Source organism: Talaromyces atroroseus, assembly GCF_001907595.1.
Source record: "Talaromyces atroroseus strain IBT 11181 chromosome Unknown scaffold_5, whole genome shotgun sequence".
NCBI lineage: Eukaryota > Fungi > Ascomycota > Eurotiomycetes > Eurotiales > Trichocomaceae > Talaromyces > Talaromyces atroroseus.
Window position 1 is genome coordinate 1149056 of NW_017971437.1, and position 14332 is coordinate 1163387.

At 50.6% G+C, this 14332-nt stretch overlaps 1 protein-coding gene across 1 annotated transcript; it reads right to left on the reverse strand.

Annotated features, from left to right (window-relative positions):
• Window positions 1-43: 43 nt before the first annotated feature.
• Window positions 44-13664, reverse strand: UA08_04855 (hypothetical protein; the record flags this gene model as incomplete). The annotated part of the gene is made up of 19 exons (XM_020267169.1): window positions 44-3520; window positions 3634-3700; window positions 4224-5016; window positions 5809-6251; window positions 6319-6728; window positions 7157-7290; window positions 7330-7630; window positions 7699-8032; window positions 8100-8268; window positions 8318-8341; window positions 8747-8759; window positions 8878-8902; window positions 8945-9275; window positions 9358-9605; window positions 9692-9943; window positions 10070-10318; window positions 10457-13290; window positions 13364-13390; window positions 13461-13664. The coding sequence occupies 19 exons, from the start codon at window positions 13662-13664 to the stop codon at window positions 44-46; spliced, it is 10335 nt and encodes a 3444-aa protein (XP_020119995.1).
• Window positions 13665-14332: the final 668 nt, after the last annotated feature.

Consider the following 14332-nt stretch of genomic DNA (forward strand, 5'->3'; position numbering starts at 1 on the left):
TTGAATATAATAAGTAGTAAGATAATAAGAACAAGCATGGCCGTTATACAGACCTGTCCATAGACGATAGCCATGCCTCAAACGCAGGAAATCCCCGTACAGCCTCCTCCCTCTTCCGCTCATACTCCCTCACTGCCTCCGCCCACGCCTTGGCCATATTATCATTCGTCTGCCTGTTGACAGCCATCTGTTCATGATACGGCCGTTTAACTTCCTCCTCCGCCTCTCGCCACATTTGTCCCAGGACCGCCCTGACTTCGTCGCGCGCAGCTTTCGCTTCTGGGTTGTTCGTTGCCTGTCTTTTATTCGCCTCGCATTGCTGTTTTGCGCGAATCCAGTAGTCCTTTTGGAATGTGAGGAACGGATTGAGTGCGATTTTGGCGGGTTTGGCTGGCGGTGCTGGTCCGATGGTTGCGTGGAGGTGGGTTTCTAGTGCTTGGTTGTAGAGATGGAGTTGCGGGTGTTGTGGTTCTTGTTCTTGTTCTTGTTCTGCTTTGGTGGTGGTAGTAGTAGTATGAGCTGTCACTCCTGGGGCTTTCTTTTTGTTGCTTGTTTTCGCTTTTGGCGTAGAATTTTGCTTTGTCGGAGTGGTGCTGCTGTTCCAATACCGCAGAGGATTACTGGCAAAACCGTTATTACCCTTGGATGAAGGCGGAACCAACGGTGAAGGCACCGCGATCGGTCCCAATATCTTCTCCATAATCTCCCCTGCAGCCCGCAGCCCCGACAAATACGCCCCATGCACAGTCGCAGGGTGCGTGCCACACGTAGCTTCACCGGCAAAATGGAGGTTTCCAACGGCCTGCGCAACCAGATCGTAGTCCCCCGGCAAGGCATCAGCTGCTACGTAGGAGTATGTGCCGCGGGTGAATTTGTCTGCTTTCCAGCGCGTGATGATCGTTTCCAGTGGATCTGGGACAGTTTCGGATTTGAAGACATTGCGCAGTTCCGAGATGACCTCTGTGACAATGTCCTTGTCTGCCATCTCTTCCGCTTGATGTGCTGCGTCTCCAGCCATCAACGCAATCAGCATCGGTACACCTGATGTCTTGACACAGTTCCAGAACAAATAGAATCTGCCCCGGTTTTTGGCGTAATCTGCTTGAGTCATACTGCCTGGAACTTCTGCTTCGCGAAGAAGACCAAACATGTCCCGACCGGTATCCCAGAAAGGATGATCAAACACTAGCACGACTTTATTCAACACCCCAAATCCGAGACGATCGATTGCATTCATTTTCCATTCTGGTAGTGAGGGAGTAAACCCAACTGTGCGATGTTTAAGAGTACCTAAGGAGCCCGTATAAACAACATGGTCGGCTGAAATAGGACCGTTTTTGGTGTGGACGATTGTCTTGCGATTCTTGGCTTCGCCAGTGGCATCGTAAGTAATGTTTACCACCGTCTCGTTGGTCCGGACATCTAGTTTGGTAGGATATGCCCACAGTCCTCGTGGCAGTTGTTGATACCCCCCGATAACCTGGCTATGTTCGCCCTCAAACTCATTGCCCATGTCCTGGTCCCATCCTGACAAACTCAGCTTGCCTAAATTGGTGGCGTTCGCGTATTCCAGATTTGCATAGTGCCAATTCAAAAGCCGCATATCCTTCGGCGTCAGAGGAAGCATAGCCTGGTATTGTCTGACGCCTTCGTCCATCACGGCTCCTAGCGTTTGACGGGGGGACGCTTTGGCAACTTGATCGAGTTGCAGGTCGGCCTGCGGAGAAACGCCATTTCGTAGTTTCCACCCCATGCTTTGACATTCCATAGCCGCTGGCAGCTCTTCGTCTGGGTCTAGATCAGAAGGCGGCAGAATCCGGGATGCATGGTGCCCAATGCCGCGACGAAATCGTGCAGCAGGAAGCAGTAGGTGATGGGTTCCTGCAGCGCGCGCTTCCTCGTACTGATGAATTGTGACCCCGTCGTCAATCGGAATGTCACGGCCATGATTCATCATCTCACGATCGCCTTCTGCGGTATGTTGAATAACTGTCTTATGCCGATAGTTCCCAGAACGGTCGAGAACGTCATTATAGAGGCGTTCATCCATTGCGTCTTGCATTTCATCAACAGCTGAGCCGTCAATATCATAAATCGTAGATATGTCTCGGAGCAGATGATAACGCAATGCCAGCTGTGAACGAATGATCGGGTCTAATGGATTCCCTCGATCAAATCCTACAATAATCTGAGCACCCATCTCAGCGGTCGGCCGGAGACCTTTTGGTAATGAGGCATTCTTATGGCTTTTTAGAGGATGCGAGTAGATCCGCCCACCAATGCGCCGCCTACCCTCGAGAACTATCACTTTGAATGATGTGACCTTGTCGCGGTACTGCTGATACAAGCCTTCCAGTTGTCTGGCGCAGGCCAGGCCAGCTACACCCGCTCCGACGATAACAATGACAGGCCCATCATCCTTTCGCCTACCCTTTTTGGGAGAAATAGGAGCTTGCGGAACCTCGACGCAGCCGAAGTTGACGTAGCCGTTTCTCACTAGCCACTCATAGGCAAAATCTGCAAGGCCCATCCATCTGAAGTCCCTAGCACAGCCAAGCGCTTCCTCACGGGTCACGCTTATCATCGGGTTGCGAGTCCATAGCCGTAAGATTCCGTTGCGGATATTGAGGTACGTCGTGACATGCAGATGGCATAGATGATGCTGTAGTGCCTTTTGTTCACGCTTATGCAATGCAAACGGGTTGAGTCGGGATGCATATGCAGCCGTTATACACTGCTGAGCATATACTGGACCGGGGATCCCACTAGGTATGGAAGAACGTGGCTTGAATTCTTCATAGTTGGGCGCATCGACTTCCGTCTCGTTGAGCTGCTTCGGGGGGTGGGCTACTTGAGAATCACTCGCCGTCGTTGGTGCCGGTGCCGTTGACATTGCAGCCGGAGAATCTGCCTTTATCTGAGGCCATGGCGACGTATTTGACACTGAGGTGTTAGGCGTATTGCGGCTGGTAAAATCGGAATCCAAATCTCCCCGAGATGATCTTTCCGAGGTACTTTGTGTGGAGAACGAGCCCGCGGTATCTAAAGCAGCATTCTGTGATACGACATTCTGATGCAGCGGTTTTGCAAAATCTAGATGATAGAAACTATTCACCCCGTCTTGCGCGGTGTCTAAATGGCTGCCGGTTGGCGGGAAACTTGCTGTTGATACATCTGATGGCTCAATAACACGTCGACGTTTGGACGGAGGCATCTGGTGTTGCTGAGAAGCAGGGGTGAATGTATAATGCTTGAACGTGAGAGACTTTGCTGCGCCTGTATTCATTCTGGAGCTCTTGTTACCTGCTTGGGTGGACGAGGACGTCGAGAATATCGGAGCCGGGCTCATGCCCGCAGAATTATATGGAGTATATGGATGCATGGCGGGGGCCTTTTTCAGCTTTGACACAGGATAGACAGCGCAATTGGCAAGTATTTGACCAGGTGTATCATTGGAATGACTGCTTTCTTCCAGCCACCAGGCGTCTAATCTATGTGCGGTCGTCGGAGTTGTCGAGTCCTGTATGTCATGTCATGGCATGGTATCATGCATGTCCGGATGGCAGGAGAAGAAGAGAATAACAGGTCGGTTCATGCGGCTCTGGGGAACTGGAGACTGTCGATCAGACACACCAATCTAGCAGCATAAGCCTGGAGACAGGCATGTGAGGATGGCAGATAGGCGGTTTGTTCATCATGGCTGAACAGAAAGAAGAGGTAAAAGAGCGCGGGAGGCTTACTACTTCCGGGGTTGCCCTTCCCTTCCTTCTACGCGGATGTGCTCTCGGCCATCGCGGCCCCTTCTTTCTCTCTCTCTCTCTCTCTCGACAGTGCAGGAACCGGCTTGCTCGCGCGTGGCAGCGGTTTATACCATCAACTATCGACGCTGGCGATGGAGTCGGCCTGAATTTTCCCCCTTCGGTTTTCTTAGGGCGGGCGGTCCATCCGTTCTTGGTCCAGCGTATTTCTCAGACCGACTGCTTCTCTCTCTTCTCTCCATGCCAGCTGGATACGACGACATGCCACCACCGAAGAACCGATTGTCGGATCGATCAAGACCAAGTAGCTGTACCTAGGTACGCATGGAATTCGAGCCTGGCCTGTGCTGTCCTGTCCTTCCGCGACGCAATGAAATGCTAGACGACACGTGTGTATATACGTTGGCAGTTGTGGTAGTAGCGTCTCGAAGAATATATATTGAGTGTGCTATGCTATGCTACAACCTAGCCTTCTCTCTCTTGACCTTCTGGTCCCAACTCCTCTGCGAACTAAAATTCGCAGCCATATTCCACACAGCAGCAGCCACGCCCACCGGCGGCGCAATCAAGAGTATCCAGGACCACCACCGAGGACTATTATCCTGAATCGTAAGAACAGCCCGGTCAACTTCCTTTGCCAGGGCATCTTTATCGCCATCGTTCCACACAATAACGCCTCTCGAGCCCTTGTCCGTATCCTGCTCCGACGCCTTCTTATTCCTATAAAGTGCCTTCTTCACTTTCCCCTGCACATCACCCTGACTCTTGACACGATTCTCCGCATCCTCCGCACTCAAATGCGGATCTCTCTGGCGTAATCGCGCCATCTGCACCGTCGGATCCTGCACCGCAACCACCACCACCGTGCCGCATATAACATCCATGCCGGACTCAAACAACAGCGGCACATCCAGCACCACAGCCCAATAGCCCCGAAGGTAGTAATACAGTAAAGATTTATAGACTTCCCAGCGCACCGCCGGATGCACAATGCGATTCAATATCGTCCTATCGCGCTTGCGCTCCTCGCTATCGCCGAATACGCGCCTCCCCAGCGCTGGCCGGTTCAGCGCGCGCTTACCCTCGGCATCTGCCGGTAAGAGGAGCTCCGGTGTGCTCGGTCCAAAGTAATTGACTATAGCTTTGTAGCCTGCGGTGCCAGGCTCGACGACTTTGCGGGCGAGAATGTCCGCGTCGATGATGGGGAGGTTGTGCGGAGGCGAGGCGAGGAGGGCAGAGACGGTGGATTTACCGGTGGCTATAGAGCCGGTGAGTCCGATGATAAGCATTTCTTTTTTTTTTTCTTCTTTTCTTTTCTGCTTCTTGTTATCTCGTGTTGAACTAGTCGTTGAGAAAGTGATTGTAGAAGCAAGTGGGATAGAAGCATGTGAGGAAGGCGTGCAGTGCCGTCATCGGATCAACTATTTCTATGCCGAGCCGAGGCCTGCGAAATATTGAAACTACTGGAGCTACTTCTGAAGCTTCTTTCGATTCACGATGATTTGAACTTCTTTTTTTTTTACTTTTTTTTGACAACGACTATAGCAATATATCTATTATTCTATGTGCAATCACACCAAATATGAACTGCTAAACGCCAATCAAACACGCTGTCGCTCTGAAATGCTAGAATTAGACCGAAATGCCACCGTAACAACAAAGCGCCGCCCTGAATGCAAAGAGAAAAATGTATTGGTGTAGGTGTAGGTGTGTGTCTCTCAGAGAGAGGGAGAGAGAAAGAGAGAAAAGCCGAAATGGAGATCCAACTCAAGAAACCAAGGCCAAGGGAAGGCCCCCTTTGCTTGGATCCTGTGGCTCTCCATTCCACCCTATGTATGGCCATCCGTCAGGGAGAGTCGAATACGGAGGAAGTGAGTATCGATTTTCACATTCGTCTTGTAAGCATTTGAGGTCGCATAAACCCCAGACATTGCAATAGCATTCGGCAGCGTTGGGACAATGAACCGGGTCCATCCCAAAAATCACTAGACAAAAGATTAACCCACGTTCGACAAGAATGAAGGGGAAAAAAAGGGGGGATTAGTCTTACTATGCCAGGAATACTCCATGATCCGGCCACTCATGGCGTCGTCCAGATCAGTTCCCAGGAGCCACCGCTTGTATCGCTCATAATCACTCTTTGGCCGTTCGCGAATCTTCCACCGCGCTACTCCAAACTGCGCACAGCAAGACACTCCTACCGTATCTGGAACTTTGACGCCGGGGAACAGCTCCTTGAACCCATTCATGTAGTATGGACCTGCATGAACCGCATCGTGATCGTTATCTGTCATGGGGTGAATTTCATCGGGACACCCCAGCACCCAGGCACAACGCAGATTAACATAACCAATCTTCTCCAGATAAGGCAGCTGGAATCGTCTGATCATCGGAACCCCGTCGTAATAGGGATCGTCGTTGTGCCATTGATATCGCTGAGAATGTATGAAGAGCATATAGTCGGGTAAGCGGTCGTAGTTGTCAATGATATATCTGTAGCCGTCTCATCAGCACATGCAACTTCCACCCCCCCGCCAAAAAAAAGATACAGATATCATACGTAAGATAGACCATGGATTCCCGTCCCTTGTTATTTGCCACAGTCAGCTCGGCCGTGTCATCGTCCACGACGTATATGCTCTTGTGCCAGTCGGGAAGGGAGTCGGTCAGCCAGGAGGTATTATCGCCGACCATACTTGCCACCACCAGGTCTTTCTCGATATGCGACCTCATGTTGGTAGGTGCAGGCACGGGGGCCTGCAAGACAGCCTCCAACTGCGGCGACCGGGCATCGCTATGGATGGCCCCCTTCCGCGTTCTGGGGCGCGCCGATGGCAGGGCAGTTGTTGTCGCAACCCAGTAGAAGGTGAGCAGCAGCAAGAGCGCAAGCACGGCCGTCCGCAGGCGGCGCGATGGAGGCTTCACAGCGACTGAGACGACGGAGCGAAGAGCCATGCGGCAAGGAGGGCGCTAGTTGGGCGATGCGTCTAGGCTCATGGGTCTGGGTCTGGGTCTGGACTCTTGACGCAAGTGTTAAGTTGGACGGCAGGCTTGGGTCATCTGGGGGAACAGAATATATATATACACATATATGTATGTGTGTGTTTGTGTGTATCTGTATGTGTGCAGCGTACAGTGGCAGACAGAGAATGACGAGAGTATTTAAGCAGAAAAGGGCAAGGGCAAGGGGAGAGCGCCAAAGAGGAAAGAGCAAAGAATGCTTGCGTGTTTCCCGGTGGGTCGCGCTTGCCCCTCGGATCGTCATGTCACTCTTGCTTCTTCCTCTTCTCCTTTCGCCGTCCGTCTCGTCTAGAACTCTCTCCCTCCAAGCCACACACAGCTTTACACAAGCTTCATTTGCTGCGTGCGACGCCGGAGTGCGGCGGATCTAAAAATACCGTCCCGTCTAGGCCCGCCGCGACTGCACGAAGACCAAAACGGAGCTCGGAATACTTGTTTCCATGTGGATCATGGATGATCAGGACCAGGACCAGGACCAGGATTTCTCGTTTCAAAAGGGGGTTGGTTGTTGCTGCTAACTCACTCACTCTACTATCACTGACTAACTAACACGAAGAGATCTTGTTGAAATACCAGAGATGAGCATCGACGTCCAGCCCTGCGTCCGTCCCGTCGTTGCCCCCCTTGGAGTCAATCCCTGCGACTACAGTAATCGCGCTCGCCGTCACCGCCTCATCCGTACCGGCTGTGATCCAATACTCCGGGCTTGGATGGCTGAACCCCATACTGCGAAGCGGCAGCTTGGGAACAGGGTCATCGGTGTGCGTGACTCGGTAGTTGACGCCGTTTGGCTGTGAGGTGAGGAAAGTCGCAAAGTCGAGGTTGCCCACGCGAGGGCTTCCATAGGTGTACTTGTATTTTCTTTTTGTCAGCTGTCTTTTTTCTCTCTCTCTCTCATCTCGTCACAGGAATGAATTACCAGGTCTATGTTGTTTCCAGCATTTCGCAACTGTACCGCCGCGACGGTAGCCAAAGCCGCCCCCAGGCTATGTCCGGTAAAGACAATCTTGTATCCAGGATTGCCAGAGACGGTAGCCGACAGTTTGGAGGTAAGCGTGTCCGAGACCGATTGCCAGGAGTCTAGGAATCCATCGTGGACTTCGCAATTATCGCAGAGCGAAGATGCATTCGTAAACTTGAAGTCAAGGTTAGTGATCCAATTTTGAATGCTTCGAGAGCCACGGAAGGCTAGGACGATCAGCTTGTTGGTGTGGTCAAGGGCGAGGAGACCCGTTACATCGCCCACGCCAGTGCTATTTTCAACACCGTCAGTTCCATACGGAACGAAGAATTCAAACTCTTGGATGGTTTTCTTCTCACTCTGAGAACGAATAGACAGATGTGGCGTCCGCTTGCTGCACGAGAGGGCAGTTTCCAGCCACACAAGCGATTTCAGTGCCTTTTGTAGCGTTATCATTCGCATCACAGTACGCTGCAGCCGAGTATTGTTCGAAGAGATTCAAGTCATCCAGCACATGCTGCGAGACATCTTTGTGCTGTTAATCTGTAGGTCCTCAAATCCGTAGGCGTTTTCTTACCACGCGATGCCAGCCCTGCTAGGACTGAAGCAGCCAGTCCGATAGCAGCTATGATGCATTTTAACGACATGCTCCCCGTCTTCGCCTGTGTTTAGTTGTGAGGGTGGATTAATTCTTCTGAAGTTCGTAGTACTTTTCCAAGGGCTTGCAAGGGATAACATAGCATTCCAAAAATGTCCGCGATTTACACCAAATACTGTATGCCTATTACTTGTACCTCAAGCCACGTGCAACGATTCAATTCTCCGCATATCTAAGGACTAAGTCACCAGTCATGAACGCAATACTACCTAGTGCAACACCCAAGTAGCTGTTCCTGTTGTACTAGTTACACGCGTGAAAGTATCAGGCGGAAATAATAGAACAGAATGTGACATGCCTATCTATTCAAGCTGACTGTAACATGTTGTCCCAGTTTGCTACGCTTACGGATCACCCAGACCTGGATTACGATTCATATCTTTAAAATTGTATACAAAGTAACTAGACAGCACTCCCTAACACCAGCAGCATAAAGAGTATAGAACAACAAGAAAAAGTTCCTCTTCGTTTCCTTTTACCAAAGACTGAACAAGCTCCCGACCACTAAAAAAAGAAAGAAAACATTGTATAGAAAAGCAGAATTACGAGATTTGCTCATCATCTTGCTTAATCTCCGACTGATTCACATCACCACCAGCAGCTCCTCCTCCACCTCCTCCCTGAACATCCTCCATGCCCGTATCCTCGCCCTCCGCACCGCCAGCAAGGATCTTGGTCTTGAACTCGTCCATGCCCGAATGCGGCGTGCCCGGCGTAACAGCAACAACATTGTCATTCTCATCGACAAACTCGAAATTGTACCGTGACAGCAAGTGCGGAATAGCCGATAATTGAGGACCGTATCGCGCAGTGTTGTCGTAAAGCTCAAACAGGGGGACGGCGAGGAGTTTCATATTTTTGGGCACACTCAATACTTCTGCCAAACGAGTCAGCTACCCGCCCCTTTTTTTTCTTTTTTTCCTTTTTTTTTTGGGTGAAAAATGAGACGATAGACGCACTCTTCTTCGGAAGCTGGATAAGATACAACTTCTTACACTCCTTCGGACGCGTAACATGCCCCGGTAGAAACGGGTACATGAAGGTCTCGAAATTAGGCCGCCACCATTGCGCCAGCGTATCGCCTACTTCCCAGTCTTCGTTGACGCCCTCGCCGCTGAACTGCGAGCCCACGGGCGCCAGTCTCTCGTTCAAACGGGTTTTGAACCCGGTTATTTCGTCGTCGTCGTGGTGTAGGTAGTCGCCTGGTCTATTGTACGAATTAGAACTCTTTTCTTCTCCTTCTTCTTCTTCTTTTTTTTCCCTTTAGAAGTAGGAGAGGGAGGGAAGGTATACAGTTTAAAAAACGCATTCGCAATCTGCAACATCAAAACATGCGGATGGTTATGCTCATGACAAACCAGCACGCCCTCGCACGTCCGGCGCATCCCATGTAGATCATAATGCTCCTCGAGCCTCTTCAGACGCGCAAGCACCGACGGGTCTTCTTCTGGCTGGTTCTCTTTTGTGCCGAATGTGTAGTTGGACAGAGGGTAGAGACGAATTGTTTGTGGCTGTTTGGCGTCGAAGGATTTGGGGATGATGGGGCTGTTCAGATACGAAATTAGTATGAATTATTCAACCTATTTTTTTTTTCGGTATTTCCAGTGCGTGGTAAGATTGGAGTTGGTTGCTGTTGTCTTTTGATTCAGAGAAACAGGGGACAAAACGTACGGCTTCGAGCTCTGCATGGCAGTCGCCGTGACGGTCGACATGATGGAAGGATGTTCCTTCAGCAGCGAGAATGTGTTTTCTATGTATATTCGAATATCCAGACAATAAGTGGGACAATCCAGAAGGACTGAAATGTTCGTGCGTAGTTGCTGGAGGAGCAATGCTTGACCTCCGCGGGACTTTGTGAGGATCAAGTTGATGAGAGCTCCGTCCAATAAGACGAGGCTGCATGCCCCACTAAGCCTATCCCTATTAAAGTAATATAAAAAGTGGTTTATACGTTCAAACTACGTACATTTGCAAGACCAAAAGTGCAGCTTTATGACTCTACATCTATGCACCACGTAAATTATAAATATACAGTCCAAGCCAACACAGCCAACTCACAGCTTCGAATCAAAATCCCCAAACTCGCTGAGATCCATAACCGGACTCGGTCCAGGACTAACAGGCAGCCGGGCCTTGAACTGAGGCACATTGGTAATGTAAACGGGTTTCTGGACGGCCTTGACGGCCTCAACTTCGTCCTTGCTGCTCGTCTGCTGGATGTGCAATGCTTCTATTCCCTCGGCAGTCTTGGACGTGTCCACGGGCAGATCATCCGTGTCAGCGGATTGCGCGTTCAGATGGATCGAGATCTTAGCGCGTGTGTCCGATGCGGGATCGATGTATTGGCGGTAGAAAGCAATCAGGTCTGACTTGGTCAGGGTCCTGACGGTGCTAGCATCGATTTCATGCTGCAAAAAGTTAAAGTATTCCGAGCCAATATGCGTCCAGAAGCGCGCAGTCTCAGATCCCAGGTTCTTCAGCTTCTCGAGCCTCTTGTTGATAATGCTACGCTTGTGACTCTCGAATTCCTCCTCCGTCATGTCCTCCAGCGTCTGAGCAAACTGGCTCAAGAATGAGTCAATGCGGCTTTCCAAGTACTGCGCGGTGCGCTCGCTCTGAATGATGACACGATATCCAATGGTTGTTGCAGAATAGCGTGCTCCGCTCCAGACAACATACCCAAGCTGTTCTTTGCTTCGGAGCTGGTCAAAGGCCGGCTCCTCGGTCATTTGCGCCAGCAAGAGAAGCTTGGCCCGCAGCACATCGTCTGTTATCCTGCCCACGAAAAGATAGTATTCGATACAGTTGTTCACGTTCTGCGGGTCCTTCAACTGCCGCTCATATACGTAATTGCTGCCCGGCGGGAAAATGATATTCCTGCGCACATGCCATTGGGATTGTGGCAATGGACGGCTACGCACAATATCCTCGACAATGTCCGTCATCTTCAAAGCATCCTCCTTGTACAAGTTGCCATGAGCGAGGACCTCGATGTGATTCTGCTGCAAAAGCTGCGGGAAGAATGCTGCAACGTCGTCAGCCTGGATATGCTCCAACTCGGCGGCATACTGCTCGTTGATCCAGGTTTTCTCAGCGGTAAGATAGCGGGTCATGTCGCCAACTTGGTAGTACGGCTGCTGGTACTCCGCATTCCGGTAAGCCCTCGTCAGGCGCTCCTTGATGATTTTGAAGCGTTCGGGAAGAACGACGAGGTCGCGCATCGTAGTAACAACCTTCTCAAGGAGCACCGACATTTTATCATTGTATCCCCCGACCGAGACATCCAATCCAAAAATGCTAGCAGATAGGTTGTAGTCCAACCCGGCCAGTTCAGCGTCATACGAATACTCAACCAAAGCATCCCGCACCAGCTCGCAATAGAGCTTCGCCTTGACATGATTCGCCGGGGTAGCCCAGACTAGCGAGTTCCTCAGAGTAATGTGCACCGTAGCCTTGGGCACCCAAAACCTATCATCCTTCTTATACCAGACGCGCACGTGATCATCCAGACGAATGAGTTTGGGCGTGTTGGCTGGCTGCGAGACCTCTTTCTTCTCAACCGACAGACGAGTAGGAATGAACTCGTTCTTGTGCGGCATGTGCAAGTCTTGGATCCTCTCAGAAGGCGACGATGCCAACGCATCCCCAATTTCCTTGAGGAAATCTTGCGGGATCTTTTCCTCCTTGTATTCAGTGCCATACCACTTCTCTTTCGCATCCCAGTCGCCGGGGAAGTTCTGTGCGACTATCATGAGTCTAAAATTGTCACTGCGCAGGTACGAGAGGGCTTTGGTGACCAATCCAGCATCGAATTTCCTCAGCAAGCTGTTGCCGCTTAGCAGCCATTCCCGCGGCAAAGGTTTCTGCATTACGCTGCTCAATCGACTAGTGAAGCGAGAAGCAGGCGATTTCTGCTTGAACCGGAAGTCGACTTCGGCGAGATTCTTCATCTCATCGAAGATCCACTGTTCTGGCGCCTGCTCCTTGATCATAGCAATGTACTGGAAAATCGTCTTGACAACCTCCCGGTAATGCGTCAGACCATCTTCGGTGAGACGCACAGAGATGGTGAAGAATGCAGAACCAGGGCAAACCGGCATGGCGCCCGCTGACAATCCATTCGCCCAACCTTTTGCCTTGATATAGGACAGAATACTACCAGGACCCTCATGGCCAATCAAATGGCTAATATATCGACTGGGAAGCGTCTCATAGAGATCCTCTTCATCCAAAAAGGGGAAATAGATATCCAACGAACGCGAGTCCATAACCGGTTTCGCAAAGACTTGGGTGCAAAGCTGATCAGCCGAAAAGGGCTGCACATGATCCCATCGATTCTGTGCCAGATTCTTATCCTGGACCTCAGAAAACAACTCCACGACCCAATTCTCAAGCTGGTCGAGTGACTCGCGCCCCAAAACGACCAGCTTCATGCGATTGGCAGAATAGTGTTGCTTGTGGAATTCAATAAACTTGCTACGCACTTCGATACCGCGTTTCTGCGGATCGTCGCGCAGAGTTTGCAGATTGCCCGTTGAAAAATGGTGATAGGGATGCTGGGGGTTCGAAAGGGACTTGTTCAGTTGCATCAATCTCCACACATCACTCTGTAAGTTCTTCTTATTCTCCGAATCGACTGCCTTCAACTCTCGATCCAGCGTCGATTCTAGGAATAAAGGCGCAATGAAAAACTGCGCGAACCGGTCCAGCGCACCGTATAATGGAGAAGTTTCTGTGCCATTTGATGCATCCGCCTCGTTGGCAGCGTCTGCTTTGCTTTCTCCGGTTGCGGCGACTTCGAAAAAATAATTGGTCTCTATTGCTCCGGTGTACGCATTGGAAGAGCCCGAGTGGGCGGCAAGGTACTGATTGTAGGCATTCTCTATAGGGTACTAGTGAAAGAACAAGTATCAGCATCTTTTTTTTTTTTTTCTCTTTTGTTCAGGGGGAATGCAGTCGACTCACCTTTTCAGTTCCCATAAACAATAAGTGCTATAGCAAACGATGATAATAATAAGTATGTCTTCTTCCCTATCTCTTAGCTTCTGCAAGTTTCACGCACCTCTACGGCATGCGCCATGCCGGGCATGCTATCGTCGTCCGAGAAATTTCCCACATTGACATTCGCCGAAGCACTGGCCTTGTCTGTATCCTTATCATGAACCAGCAAAGCTTCCAATTGATTCGCCAGCTTGATCACCCTGTACGAGCGATCGTCCAACTCGGGCTTTTCCAGCCGGTCGGTGACATGCGTGACTCCCGACATGTTAGTCGAGCTAGAGAATCGACGAATCGACGAGGAACTGTAAGCGATATTTCGCAACGGGGCGCGAAAGGGGGGATAACGAGGATGTGTATGGGTTTGGCTTGCTGTTGCTGTCGCTGTCGTCAAAGCCGAGGCTGAAACTCTGACAAATCCAAGCCTCCTGTTTTGTAAGAATTGTCTTGTTTGTCCTCCTTCAGTTTGACCGCGGATCACGAAGCTAGCATTCCGCAGTGCACGCAAAATCAAATGAATACACGAGGAGGACCTTGGAGGCATCCGTCGACGCAAGGGTATTCGCTAGTTATTTCGACGCAGCGATCGATCTCTGCGCAGAGGAGAATGCGCACCGCCTCTTCAGAAGAGCGAAAGGGGGGAGCGGGCCCGGAGCAGGATCGATCTATAAAGGATGTGAAGAAAAAAAAAGAAGAATTCTGGTGGATTAATTGAGGGAGAGGGGAAAGAAAGAAGAAAAAAAAAAAGGAAAGGGCAGTTGATGGATGGATAGCAAAGAAGAAAGGAGAGGCAAAAGGAGGTGGAACCTACTGTACTGCCACGGGCCAAACCTCACGGAGTCACTGCGCAGCAATTAAACACAATATTGGCAGGTATATTCACATCCATATGTATATATACAGTGGTCACTCTCTTTACTTAAGAATTTTAGATGT